Below are 14,099 nucleotides of genomic sequence, written 5' to 3' on the forward strand. Positions count from 1 at the left end.
TCCATAGGGGAGATTAGATTAGCTCATTTCCCCGAAGCTACTTTCATCTCCTGAGCAATCAGTCGGCCATCATCAAAGGTAATTTAATCAAAAGTGATGATGCTGCCTCTGTTACAGAGAGGCTGGCTGCGGTGGCGGTGAGCGCCAAGAGGGCTGTGCTTGGTGGAGCGGGTGTAATGGGACCTCCTGGGCCCCCTGGACCTCCAGGGTCAGCTGGTCCTCAGGGTCCACATGGTTTACCTGGTGCCCGTGGTATTCCTGGCATGTTTGGAGGACATGGACAGATTGGAAACACAGGACTTAAAGGTAGACATGTGATGAATACATAGTAGAAATTGTAGCTTTTTTTTTTTCTACATCTGAACCCATCCTCTTTTTGTGTTCCCCAGGAAAGAGAGGGGCAAAGGGAGATAGAGGAGATCCTGGTAAACCTCATCCAGGAGCACCAGGACCCCCAGGAATACAAGGTAAGAGCGGAAGCCTCCCATAACTGAAAAAAAAACAGGTTTGTGCAATAAGGCCCTGTTCAGACCTGGCATTAACATGCGTCTTGGGTGATCAGATCACAAGTGGACAGCTCTAAGTACGTCTCTTCACATCTCCACATGCGTCTTGAGTGACCACTTGTGATTGGATCTCACTTCCCCGTAATATATGCAAATACAGTAAACACAAGGCTAATACAGCAGACGTTGTGACGTAATATTACATGAATGTCAGTAGTAATATCCTACATATTCGTAAATTTGGGTACATTTTATTAACATAAAAATATAAGGTATTGTTTTCGTCCCTGTTTCCATGCCCCGAGGCAGACGAGCACTCTCGTCTCCCTGTATTTTCACATTTTGAGCGCAGCGAGACCCTGCGGATCCAAGCGGGATGTCAGTCGAGTAGGTGGTCCTTAAAGTGGCTGATGGTGTGCCACTGTGGTTCAGCGGCATAAGCCGGTCCCTGGAGTGGTATCACTGTCATACCAGTACCAGCTCCTGATATTTTTTCTGTCTTTATTAACAACATAGCGCCGTAAATATAAATATATAAAGTCATTTGATACTTGCCTCCTAGCTCCTGTAGCCAGTCTGACTAATCGATAACAGAAATTTAGAGCTAAACCAAAAAATACTTGTATTATTTTTGTCACGTTCAATAATAAAATTCGATCACAAATGAATAAAACTCAACAACGCGGAACATTAACCAGGCATACATATGGCACATTATTTATTATTCAGCATAAACTCTTTGAAACATTACCTGGTTATCATCGTGGCAGAAGCCGTTTCTACCAGCATAGATATGATAGTCGAGGTATTTTCTCTCTAATCTATTGGATAGTCTGAAATGACGTGTGTGCACGTATTGATGACACCTGATATAGTTTTACTGTAAATTCTAATATTGGCTGGAGTGTGCAGAGGCAGGTTCATATATCAGCCAGGGGAATATATGTATTAATTCACAGCAATTAACCAGTAGAACTACTTCATTCAAGATGCGGCCTACAGTTGCAATACACACATGCCGGGAACAATATACAATAGCCGGTATTCATAAGTAAGTCAGTACGAAATTTTCAGAACCATTGTCCATACTCGAGCCAGTGTTGGAATTTACAGTAAAACTTTAGCTTATACATACACACACACACGTTAAGACTATCTAAAGATACCCCGATGTTTATGCCAATCATATTTGTCGGTACAAAAGAGCATGTGCTGTTGCAGGGAGCGGTGAGAGGCTGTGAAGTGGCTGTATACTGTACCTGCCTCTGCAGACTCGAGCCAATACTAGTATTTACAGTAAAACAATCAGGTGTAATCAACACATAAAAACACACATCGTCAGACTATCTAATGATAGATTATAGGTAGGAAATACCCCGACGTCTATCATATCTATATGCCGGTAGAAACCGCTCATGCCACGATGACAACCGGTTAACATTACTCATTTAAAGTATTTATGCTGAATAATAAATAATATGCCATATGTATGCCTGGTTGATGTTCTGCCACATGGAGTTTTATTAATGTGTGATTGCATTATTTTTGGCACGTTCAATAATAAAAGTATTATTTGGTTAGATTGCTCTAAATTTCTGTTATCAATTAGTCAGACTGGCTATGGTGGTTGGGCTAACAATATCCATGTCAGCTTAGGCTAGCTCTATTATTGGCCTCAGGACACATTGGCAAGTATCAAATTACTTTATATATTTATATTTACGGCGCTATGTTGTTGTTATATACAGAAAAAAAATACCAGGGGCAGGTGCTGGACTGACAATGGCCTAACATTTTCAATGGAGCAGCACACCACTCCAGGGTCCGGCTTATGCCACTTTTCGGTCTCGGCGCTACTGGGTCTGAGCTATCGGATCTCAATGCGTCTCGAGTGCGTTCACACCTGTACTTAGAGCTGTCCACTTGTGACTGGATCACCCAGGACTCGTGTTAATGCCAGGTTTGAACAGGGCCTGAGAAACTGAATGCATTACAGCTCCTGCCACAGGAGAGGCTGCTCAGAGGCATTTTAAAAGCATCATTAACTCCAGTCATTTAACAGATGCTGTTGAATGAGAATGTAATAGCATTGCAACAGTACACACTAATTCAAACAGTGGAAAACACACTCCCCTGTGCACACAATTTTAAATATATGCATACGTACAGTACACATGTGTAATCCAAGTCCAGAGTGGGAGTTAAGAGAGATAAACTCAACCTAAAGGGGAACTACACCCATTTTCAAAATTCATTTGTGTTATTCATATGGTCTAACACAGTCCAAAAAATATTAGTAAACATGAACTACTCCCTCCCAAAGTCCAAAAAATAGAGAGCTAAAATTCAAACTTAGGATGTCATAGGGTATAAAGTGTGGAGCTGCTCCATAGACAATGAATTGGAAGAGAGATTTTCTAGACGACATTGAAGAGCCCCCAGGGGAATGATCTCAGTATATGGGTATATTTTCTGTTTCACAACTGAGAACACTACAATAGAATAAAGTTTATTTGGGTATAAAAAAAAAAAACAGTCTCCCATTTATTGTCAATGAAGCAGCTCCATACTTTATACCCTATGACATCACAAGTTTGAGACTAACTTCTCAGTACTGGGTTGCACCAGCTATGCGTAAGTTCAAACTAGACTACGTTTGAACTTAATTTCTAACTTAAGTTGGAGTTTAAATAGCGTAAAATAGCGGTTGGCATGGCGCATTGTTTTGAAAGGGTGGGATAACTTTGTTGGATGAGAAGAAGCAAATTATACTGGCTTCGGCAACAAGCTCCGTGATAGATTACCCCTTGGCCATTCATAATGACTGATATATATACATCACATTTTTGTTTTCCACGAGCGGACACAGAGGATTACCGACCTGCTGGCAGCAGATTTGCAATATAACACGGACAGAAACGGGGCTTCGGTCCTTCCCTGCGAGTGTGTCAGGGACTATTATTTTGCTACAGGATAGCTTCAAAACTTGGTTGGTGATTCAATTCAAGTGAATAAATCTACTGTGTGTGTAACGCGACACGATTAGTCGCACTATCGTTATGTCAGCGATGTGTAAACGTGCAAAATAAAGTGCATAACTTAACGACACATAAAATAACACATATGGTAAGTGGGCAATTACATATAAATATCCCCTGTGCCACATTGATGAGCAAATATATCGGCTTAAATAACTTTCTAATCAACGACTACTAATTTATAACAGTTTGCCTGTGTATGCTATCATGTGTTAGTTAGAACATTACAATTCAATCTGCCCAATAACTTTCCCGTTGTAGTTGACCTTTTCACCATTCGATGTCATTGTTATTTTGCATGTTAGCTGTAGATTAATAATAACTTTATTTATATAGGACCTTTCGAAAACAAGGATACAAAGTGTTTTACAATAAAAGCATGATAAAAGTAATTAACATCCAAGAAATAAAGATCCGAGATTAAGGTTGGATAATTATTACCTGATCATAAGGCACTTTCCTAGTTTACGTACCTTTTTGTTGTTTTTTGGTGATTAATTTGAGCTATTTTTTAGCCGTTAGCCTCTTTGCTAAACTGCATCAAGTATAGTGCTTTTCACAGATCGGACACAGATTGTGAAAACGTAATTTTCTGCGACAATATTTTGGTTAGTGTGGACTTAACACCAGAGTAACTAAGATGAACCTTATGTGTCTGTTGTAAAAACAAAACATTGACACAGCTTTAGGATCAAAGTAACTAGTTTTAACGTATTGTTTCGTGTGGACTTTACACCCTAACTTAGGAGAGAACTTACATACAGCTGGTGCAACAGTCCACTGGTTTCTGGCTTTGAGAAAGGGGAGCTCATGTTCACAGATATTAATTGAACTTTCCTAGGCCATAGAGATAACATATTGGAATTCTTCATTTAGGTTGTGTTCTTATCTTTAAGTGCAATCTTGAACCCTGAAATTCAGTGAAAATCCCCATTTCATGTTGAAAACTCACCCTCCGCAGGTCCTCCTGGTGTTGATGGCGCGGCTCGGGACGGTAGGCACGGCGAGAGAGGACCTCAGGGATCAGCCGGAGAGGCCGGTCGTCCCGGTAAGGCGGGTTCGGCAGGTCTTCCGGGCTATTGCGAGGCGGCGATGTGCTTGGCTGCGTCGGCGTACACCTCCCCGAGACTACAGGAGGCGGGATCAATCAAAGGACCCAATATTTAGAGACCTGCCTCTCCATCAGCAGCTCACAAACACCTGGGAGAGAGAGAAAGAAGGAGAGACACCACTCTTCTAAGTAAGGACAACAACGAGAACAAAGGTTAGGGGACAATAATAGTGACTGGTGTAGCGCCCCCCTCCTGAAACTGACAACCTGACGTTTTGACTGGTGGGACATACTCTGATCTTAATCCCCCAAATCACCATGACAACAGCGGCTCACAGCCACCCACATCTTTCTGAATTCTCTAGTGTTTTTTGGATGATGTCAGTGTCAGTCCCATCCAAATATCCCAGCAGTGAAAGAGGAACAAATTTATATTGCATCTCCTTGTCTCCCACCAATACAGTAACTATGAGCTGAGAACGAAGCCTGGTGAAAGGTGCTTTTCTGTTACGGCGTGGTCACTTTAAATAGTTTTACATATGCAATATTTCATTTGAGACGTGTTTTTTAAGTTTAAACGCCCTGCCCCTCTTTGCAACATCACACCCGCTGCCTTAAAAGTGTACAAAAAGGACCAATAAATGATTGAAATTGACACTCCGTACTGTACTGTATTGTAAAATGTAGTATCTTATCTGTAAGCTTTAGTGAAAACCCTGATTTACCTCGTGTACATTGCCCTCCCCTCCCCTCCCAATCCTCGCTTTCTTCCCAAAGTCTCATTTTAGAAACTAACGACTAGCTTGATCTCGTCCTCTTGTTGCCTGGCAACAGCATATCCCGATGGGCACTCCCATCTCCCACAATGCAGTGCTGTAAATCTTTGTAAATGTGTGTTGATTTATTATGTAGAGAAAAAGGAATGGGTTACGATATGCACCAACAAAAAATATTGTGTTAATAAATTCAGTGAGTAATAAAGTTTCGACAGAAATAACAACGTTCTCAAGACGAATCAGAACCGAATGTGCTTCCTATGCCACTGTCAACTTTCCACAGGGTGTCAGCTATTTAATGACCGATTTATTGTCATCAATAAAAGCTATTTATTGTTCTTTATATAATCATCTGTAAAGAGGGTTTTGCTGTTCAGGTCAACCCAAACCAATAAAGAAGAACCTTTTATAAAACCTAATGCTCTTCTGTATCATGTCGGAAAATGGAAACAGGTCTCTTTCAGCTCCTTTTCATTTCTCCTTTTCTAAGTCTTTAATAGTATCAATAATTCATGTAACATATACACAAGCTGGAGAGTTGATGGACACACCATCAGAGTCAAGCAGGCCTCTATTTGAAGTGACTGACTGACTTCCCAACAAGAAATATGAACTACTACAAAGAGAGAAACACAATCCTACCACAAAGAGATTCAAAACAGCACCAAAGAGATGCAAACATACACTACTACTACTACAAAGACACGCAAAACTACAGTGGCTGAGAAGGGTCAAACAAATGCAAAAGCCAGAACACAACGGAATTTAGCCACTTGTTAGCAGCCACCTTTTTTAAGACACACAAAAGCTTCAAAAATTCACGAGTGGGGTATTTACTGACACATTTTATATCGTAGAACAAAACATTAAAGTCTCTGAAGGTTGTGTTGACCACAGACCTTAAATCAGGCGTCTAATGCAAAAACGCATTGACTTCCAGAGGAGGGAACCAGAAGTGATAAAATGCTGACTCATTTCTGGGTTTTAAAAAGCCTGTAGCAACTCATAACATAATAACCGCACATATTGTAGTAAAGAAAATGTAATAATCAGCACAAAAAGTTGAATGTAATAATTAAAAAAAAAAAAAAAAAGAGTACTCTGCTTGTCTTCTTAAAGCATAGGGACCCTCTAGTTTTACATGACTCAAATGGAGTAGATCATTTAAAGCAATTATATTGTGGTCAGTCACTGAATGACTACATTGAGACCAGCTTGAGGTTGTCTAACGTTTTGTAGATTGTTACCTAAAATGGTTTGCTGCTTGGATCAGCACAAAATTACAGTACCTGGAATAATTATGTATTGAACAATTATTTAACATGCTAAAAATTACCAGTATATTGAATTCAGCATCATCTCTGTAAAGGTTCTCATTTGTCCAGGTAACTGGATATCCTGTAGTCTCACATCCAAGAGGCTTCATCAATATGGAACTGATTGATGAAAATGTCCTCTAGACCAAACAGACAAAGTCCAGTTGCTTTAAATTAACTACTTCACTTGAGTCATGTAAAACTAGAGGGTTCTTATGCTTTAAGAAGATCAGGAGTACTCTTTTTATTATTATTATTATTATTATTACATTATGCAACTTTTTTTTAACAATGTAATAATGTTCTCATAATGTAATAACTTATTACATTATGAACAAAACTGTTATACGCTCAAGGTTTTATTACATTATGCGCTAATTATTACATTATAAGCTTTTACTACATTTCAATTATATTATGCGAAGTTATTTACGCTATGAGTTGTTACAAAACCTAGTGTATCTCTGCATCTGAATGATGTGAAACCGCTTGAAACAGACAGCAGAGTGTGTGACAGCCGAGGGGGTCTCCAGTGCACTTTGCATCTGACTGCGTCGTGTTCACTGCAGCTATTTTACACACAAAATGTATCTGAAAACTAAATGATGATATATGCCGTGTATTAGAAGACAAAGTTTAGGGAAGCAGCTATGCGCTGCCCTTCATTGGAGCTGAAAAAACGACACTAACAGAAACACTTCTGATCAGGCACGAATCTCACCATTATAGCTTATTGCCCACACAAATGTTAACTTCACCACAAAACAATTCAGTGCAGGCCAGATCTACTTTATCATAAACATTCATACCAGTGTTATTTGTGGTTGCCATACTCCATAAGCACCTTTTTCAACTGTAAAAGATAAACCAACTAAAATCAAATTCTGCTCAATAGGCTATTTCATCAGTGCCGTCTAAACCCCTGGAGCATTGATGAGCGCCGGACGGTATGCTACCGATATTCATGGTCGGTTATAGAGCACACCGCAGCTGTTGAAATTATCATCATCGATTGTAGAAATTCAAGACATCATATAGCATTAAAGAATTGCAAAACAGAGTCATAGTTTCAATAATATCTTCTACTACTGTGCATATATCAACAATTCAAGTTTTTGTGTGTAAAATTGCTGCAGTGAACGTGACTGTGCAGTCAGACGCAAAGTGCACAGAACTTCCACACTGACGTCATGTTTAGTGTGTGTGACGTTACTGACTGTCGCTGTGAACCGACATAAAACCATCATATGGTGGCTGCACATGTGTGTGACCGGCAGAAAAATCTGACATAAGACTCCAATCGGCTGCTGATTGACGCATCTCTAGCTGTTAGTTTAGAAAGCACATTTTAAACGTCAATATCGTAGTCAATCATGTTCATTTAATTGTGGGAAGCCCAAATCGTGATCGCGATTATCCATCCATCCATCCATCTGCAACCGCTTATCCCGTTAGGGGTCGCGGGGGGGCTGGAGCCGATCCCAGCCGACATTGGGCGAAGGCAGGGTACACCCTGGACAGGTCGCCAGTCCATCGCAGGGCTGACATAGAGACAGACAACCATTCACGCTCACACTGTGATTAGTATTCGATTAATTGTGCAGCCTTAGTTTCACATCATTCAGATGAAGAGAGACAGTGGGCTTTTTAGGAAATAATGAATGAGGTCCTGACGTCATAGCTGACTACAGCCATGGCTCCATGGGAAGAAATCAACAGTATTTTTATATATTGATTTTATTTCTCCCCAGCCACCATAGCGAGTGAGGGGAATCTGTCTGTAGTGAAACAGGCGAGCTCACAGACAGACTGGGAGTCTTGATCAATATGGTTGATAAGTTCAAAACACATATACAGCGGGATATTGGTGTGATTTAAAACCGCTGTCTATTCAGATTACGCTTCACTAATCATGACAAAAATAGACTTGAAGAGAAGTATGGATTGATACGGTTAATAAGATGTATGCGTATCTGTTCAATGAGACGCACGTCAAACGCTTCTATAAACGCTTTCTACATGGATTGCTACCGGCAATAATAGTTGGCCCGTTGCATAGTCAACTCCTTTGTGTTGTGACTTTTGCATTCGTTCGACCCTTCTCAGTCAACGTGCAAAAAAACTATGGAGATGCAAAACAATGCAAGACAACTAAAAATAGATGCAAAATAACTACAGATGCAAGACAACTACAGAGAGATGCAAGACAATTCCAAACTGATGCAGAACAACTTCAAGATGCAAAACAACTCCAGAGAGATTCGAAACAACTACAGAGAGATGCAAAGCAACTCCAAAGCGATGCAAAACAGCTGAGATGCAAAACAATTACAAAGCGATGCAAAACAACTACAAAGAGATGCAAAACAACAACAGAGAGAAGTAAAACAACTCCAGGATGATGCAAAACAACTGCAAAGCAATGCAAAACAACAACAGATGCAAGACAACTACAAAGAGATGCAATACAACTCCAAACTGATGCAGAACAGCACCAAAGAGATGCAAAACAACTACAAAGTGATGCAAGACAAGTACAGAGAGATGCAAGACAAGTACAGAGAGATGCAAAACAATTACAAAGCCATGAAAAACAACTACAGAGATGCAAAACAGCACCAGAGATGCAAGGTAACTTTAAAGAGATGCAATACAACTCCAAGAAGATGCAAAACAGAGCCAACTAAGATGCAAGACAACTCCAGAGAGGTGCAAAACAATTACAAAGAGATACAAAAGACAACTATAAAGTAGTCTCGAACGAATGTAAAAGCAACAACACGAATGTAAAAGCAACAACACAAATGCAAAAAGGTTTTTTCCACTCACCTTTCCTCCACCTGGCTGTCAGCTGCGTCCTCCATGCCGAGAACACTGCAGAGCTGTAACGGAGAGTCTCCACCACACACAGATCCAGGAAGCAGAGAAGTTCATGGACACCATCATCTTCTTCTTCTTCAGCCATACGGACACATCCTCCTGCGCCCTGAGAGGCTGCTGCATTTTAAAAGGTAGCTAATATTGTATTTTGCTTTGTTTTTAATTCCACTAGCAAGAGACTGCCACACCTGACGCTAATTACAGCTTCTTCTTCCTCTGTCTGACACAACCTCCATTCAACAGGCTCACTGGCGCCCCTGTGTGGACCGGCTGTATAAAGGCACTCCCCTCCAGAGATTCCCACTGGGACCAGGTCAAGATACTTTCTAGGAAAGACAACCACCAAAACCCCTCCAAGTACCCCAAATTAAACCCACCTAACACTGATCCATTTAGATCCTTTAATTTTATTAAATGTAATTTTGCTCCTTTTCAGACTAATAGCCTGCCAAAGTCTACTCCGTTCTGTTTAAATAATCCATTTACTTTTCACACCAGAAAAGGCTTAGGTTTCATTTCAATATTCAAAGTCTACTCCACCAAAAACTTGATCATTTGAATATATTAGTCTCTCAAGCAGACCCAGATATTTATAATTGGGATCTATAGATCCATCAGCTGATACTAAGTCCATTGATTATTTTACTCTCTCTGCATAGTAACTCAGAAATGATAGTTTTGGGAGATTTTAACATGGATTGGTTGTCTAATGCTCTGATTATTTAAGGGAGGTTTCTTCTAGCCTCAATTTATCCCAATTGATTAATGAACTCACTAAGCTTAATCTGAAGAATCTTTTAATATCGACTCTAATTCATAATTTTTTTCTAACAGGAGTGACAAAATCGTTGAAAGTAGTGTTTTCGATTTAGGGATCACTGATCATTGCCCTATCGCGTGTATTAGGAACACACACTTAAAGAGAACTTCATCACAAATTATAGTGAAGAGAAACTTTAAACATTTTAATGAACAACCGTTCTAAACAACCTCTAAGATAGCGACATTGTTTAATGTCGTTGTGTTTATCTGACTGTTATTTAATTCGGCATCATTTTAAATGAGGGCCTGCCCTCAATGATCACACTTACATAAATAAATGATTTGTGCTGTGGCTTTTGCATCCTTTGCAAAACAGCACCAAAGAAATGCAAAAACAACTACGAAGAGATGCAAAATAGCGCCAAAGAGATGCAAAACAACAAACGTTACAGAGAGATGAAAAACAACTACAAAGAAATGCAAAACAGCATCAAAGAGATGTGAAACGACTACAAAAAGATGGAAAACAACTATAAAGAATGGTGACTGAGAGGGGTCGAATGAATGCAAAAGCCACAATGCAAAAGCCACAACACAGATGCAAAACAACTACAGAGAGATGCAAAACAACAAACGTTACCGAGAGATGAAAAACAACTACAAAGAAATGCAAAACAACTACAAAGAGATGCAAAACAACTACAAAGAGATGCAAAACAACAACATAGACGTAAAACAACCACAAAGAGAGGCAAAACAGCGCCAAAGAGATGCAAAACAACTACAAAGAGATGCAAAACAACAACATAGATGTAAAACAACCACAAAGATGCAAAACAGCGCCAAAGAGATGCAAAACAACTACAAAGAGATGCAAAACAGCGCCAAAGAGATGCAAAACAACCACAAAGAGAGGCAAAACAACAACATAGACGTAAAACAACCACAAAGAGATGCAAAACAACTACAAAGAGATGCAAAACAGCGGCAAAGAGATGCAAAACAACCACAAAGAGAGGCAAAACAACAACATAGAGACGTAAAACAACCACAAAGAGATGCAAAACTACAATGAGACAAAACTATCAAAACGAGAGTGTGATGCAAAACGACCACAAAGAGATGCAAAACTACTAGAAAGACAATTGCAAATTCAACTTCAGTCTTTGCCCAGGATCCCATTGTCTCATAATCCATCCATGGATGGACAACAGTATTTGATTAGTGTTTCACACAACACAGGTTGACAATGATAACATGACACAGCATCTTTGAAAAGCAATTTAATTCAGTTTTGACTTAAACATTTCCCATCTGCTAGTTTGTGAGAAACAAAAGTCTGACCATGGCTCATAGTTTCAACTGCTGATTATTGATGGAGATGGTAAGAGATGGTGACGATCTAAAACTCCATAGACTTCCAGATATAAAACAAATACATATAAAAAATAAAATAATTAAAAACAACCCCAAAATACAGTAACAGGTAACACTACAAAAACATTTGTGATGCTTTTCAGAATATGTTCTTTATCCGTGCGTGATTGTGAGGGCTTGGTGGCCGTGCTCAGTGTAGCATTACGTATCTGTGGTAAATGGGCTCAATTATTGCTCATAATTCCTTAATTAAGTGCCTGTTGAAGCAGACAGATGGCTATTACAACTACTTTGGAATACAAAATGAGATGAGATGCTTTAAAATGGCTGTATTTCCAAAAAATACTGGAGTTAAAATGACACAAAATGAACTTCAGCAACATAATTAAAAAAGCCAATATGCTTTTTTTTTGGTGTAAACACAGTTTTCTTTTATAAATAATTATGTCTTTTACTGAACACATTATTCAATTTTGAAAGCTTATAGACATTAGAAAAACATCCCTTTGGCTTTTTTTGTTGCTTTGTAACCATTAAAAAATGAAAAAAGGTGGCTGGCCATATGTATCAAATCCGTTGAAAAAGTATAAAAAGCCACTATATATAAATATAAATATATACAAAACAGTCAATCCATCATCAAAAGGGGTATGAATGCAGGTTTTTGACATCTGTCTCTGCAGAACTGAAATGCATTTCTAGGGATATTCTCTTACAAGTCAAAATTCAAATAAGTCACACCACAAGCACCGAGAGAGAATATTAGAAATGCATTGGATGCACACTGAATGTGATTCTGTGAGAGTGCTACAATAATTGTGTGTATTCTCTTTCCTACAGATTTAGACAAAGAAAATGAAAAGAAAAAACAAGAACAAAAAAACAAAACAGAATAGGCCAGAATTAATCAAGGAGAAGAAAAATACAAATTGTGATTCTTGTCACCTCCCCTGGGTTGTTGGAAAATGTACAAAAGGAGTGAAACACGGTGAGAATAAAAGAGGCGAGACCAAAATAAGAGGCAGTAATATAAAACAATGAATTGGCATTCATAGGGAAAAAGAAATGATGCAATAAAAATGTGCTGCTAGTGTGTCTTTTGCAGGCCTCATTCCAGCGGGGCCCTTAGAAAGAAATTGTTGATTTTTGCTCAGTAGAAATCTGTGTGGGGTAAATCTATACAATTTTAACAGCAAAGGAGCTCCTACATTTCATCTTGTGGTCAGATTTAATAACTTTGGATCATGGTCTTTGGCTTTCTGTCTTCTCCGTAGTCTTTTTCGCTTCAGTCCTCTCTGCCCCATCGCCTCTAGCCCTCTACCAGGGGCCCTTCATAGGTGGGCCCTTGGGGCTGTACTCTACTTGATGGCTCATACAGTCTGCAGGATTACACCGACCATCGTGTCCCTTTGAACCAGGCTGCCCGGGAGAGCCTGAAATCCCAGGAACGCCCTGCTGACCAACAGGACCTGGGGGTCCCATCTTACCATAGCCTTGGGGGCCTGGGACACCTGGAAGAAAGAAGGTAAATGGAATGATTGTGGTACTATCACTGCTTCTTAAGTACGTAGCTGTGTCATAAACAGGGTAATGTACAGCGAGCGGGTCATTGTGGTCCACCCCTCCGCTTCCGAGTCCCGCATCACCCTGTCGGTGTTTATTTTGCTATAATGACCGGCTCGCTGTACATTATCCCTTACTTAGCCAATTCTGTCAGAAAGGTTTAGCATCAGTTGTACAGTCGACATTGTATACTATAACTTTTTTCCACTTTTTTTGACGTACTATACTATGACTTTTTTTGACATACTACACTGCCTCAACAAAATGTGACAGGAGAAAGGATTTACTGCAACTGAAAATGTCGCTAACTATTAAGCTACAGCTTTAATTAAGGTTGAAACACTATATGGCTGCCACTCTACCTGGCCCTCCTGGAGGTCCTACGTCTCCCATCTCTCCAACACCCTTATCTCCTTTTTCTCCGTGTGGTCCTCGTGGTCCTACAGAAAAAAGACCACACATTTTTGGAACACATGACAGATAAACCGATTACAGTCAGCTAATGGTGACATTTAAGTCACTGTCATGTTGCTGAAAAGATCATTGGTATAACTGATGGCTCACCGGGGAGTCCTTGGCCTCCTGGCCGGCCTTGTCTGCCGATCTGTCCTGGGAGTCCAGGTGCACCCGGGTTCCCAGGATTACCTGCAGATCCGTCTTTCCCTGGGGGCCCAGGCCGACCCGGGGATGACACCTGCTCTACTGGATTCTGCATGCGAGACATGTAGTAGGCCATTCTCTCTGGGGATGGGGAAAACGCGATGACAAACAATGATTCCACAGTGGCAATAACAGAGGTGTCACAGAGGAGAAATGGAATAATTATTTGA

General features: G+C 40.0%; 2 protein-coding genes and 1 long non-coding RNA gene across 6 annotated transcripts in view; 1 reads left to right on the plus strand and 2 right to left on the minus strand.

Annotated features, from left to right (window-relative positions):
- Positions 1–5,797, plus strand: part of col9a2 (procollagen, type IX, alpha 2) — a 153,213-nt gene extending 147,416 nt beyond the window's left edge. Inside the window, exons 32-34 of the mRNA XM_074613367.1 lie at positions 118–306; positions 390–467; positions 4,506–5,797. Coding sequence (XP_074469468.1) covers positions 118–306; positions 390–467; positions 4,506–4,711 — 473 coding nt within the window. The 3' untranslated portion in view covers positions 4,712–5,797. The remainder of the gene's footprint in view (positions 1–117; positions 307–389; positions 468–4,505) is intronic.
- On the minus strand, positions 121–9,682 carry LOC141754369 (uncharacterized). The gene is made up of 3 exons (XR_012590617.1): positions 9,517–9,682; positions 4,497–4,744; positions 121–258 (listed from the first exon to the last, which is right to left on the minus strand). It is a non-coding gene; the product is annotated as an uncharacterized LOC141754369 (long non-coding RNA).
- A 1,915-nt stretch (positions 9,683–11,597) lies between these two features.
- The window catches only part of col16a1 (collagen, type XVI, alpha 1), a 134,643-nt gene continuing 132,141 nt past the window's right edge, over positions 11,598–14,099 (minus strand). For all 4 annotated transcript variants that reach the window (XM_074612782.1, XM_074612783.1, XM_074612784.1 and 1 more), the window contains 3 exons: positions 13,834–14,010; positions 13,632–13,709; positions 11,598–13,217 (listed from right to left, as the gene is read on the minus strand). In XM_074612782.1, coding sequence (XP_074468883.1) covers positions 13,024–13,217; positions 13,632–13,709; positions 13,834–14,010 — 449 coding nt within the window. In that variant the 3' untranslated portion in view covers positions 11,598–13,023. The remainder of the gene's footprint in view (positions 13,218–13,631; positions 13,710–13,833; positions 14,011–14,099) is intronic.

The sequence above is a fragment of the Sebastes fasciatus genome, chromosome 17 (assembly GCF_043250625.1).
Source record: "Sebastes fasciatus isolate fSebFas1 chromosome 17, fSebFas1.pri, whole genome shotgun sequence".
NCBI classification, from domain to species: Eukaryota; Metazoa; Chordata; class Actinopteri; order Perciformes; family Sebastidae; genus Sebastes; species Sebastes fasciatus.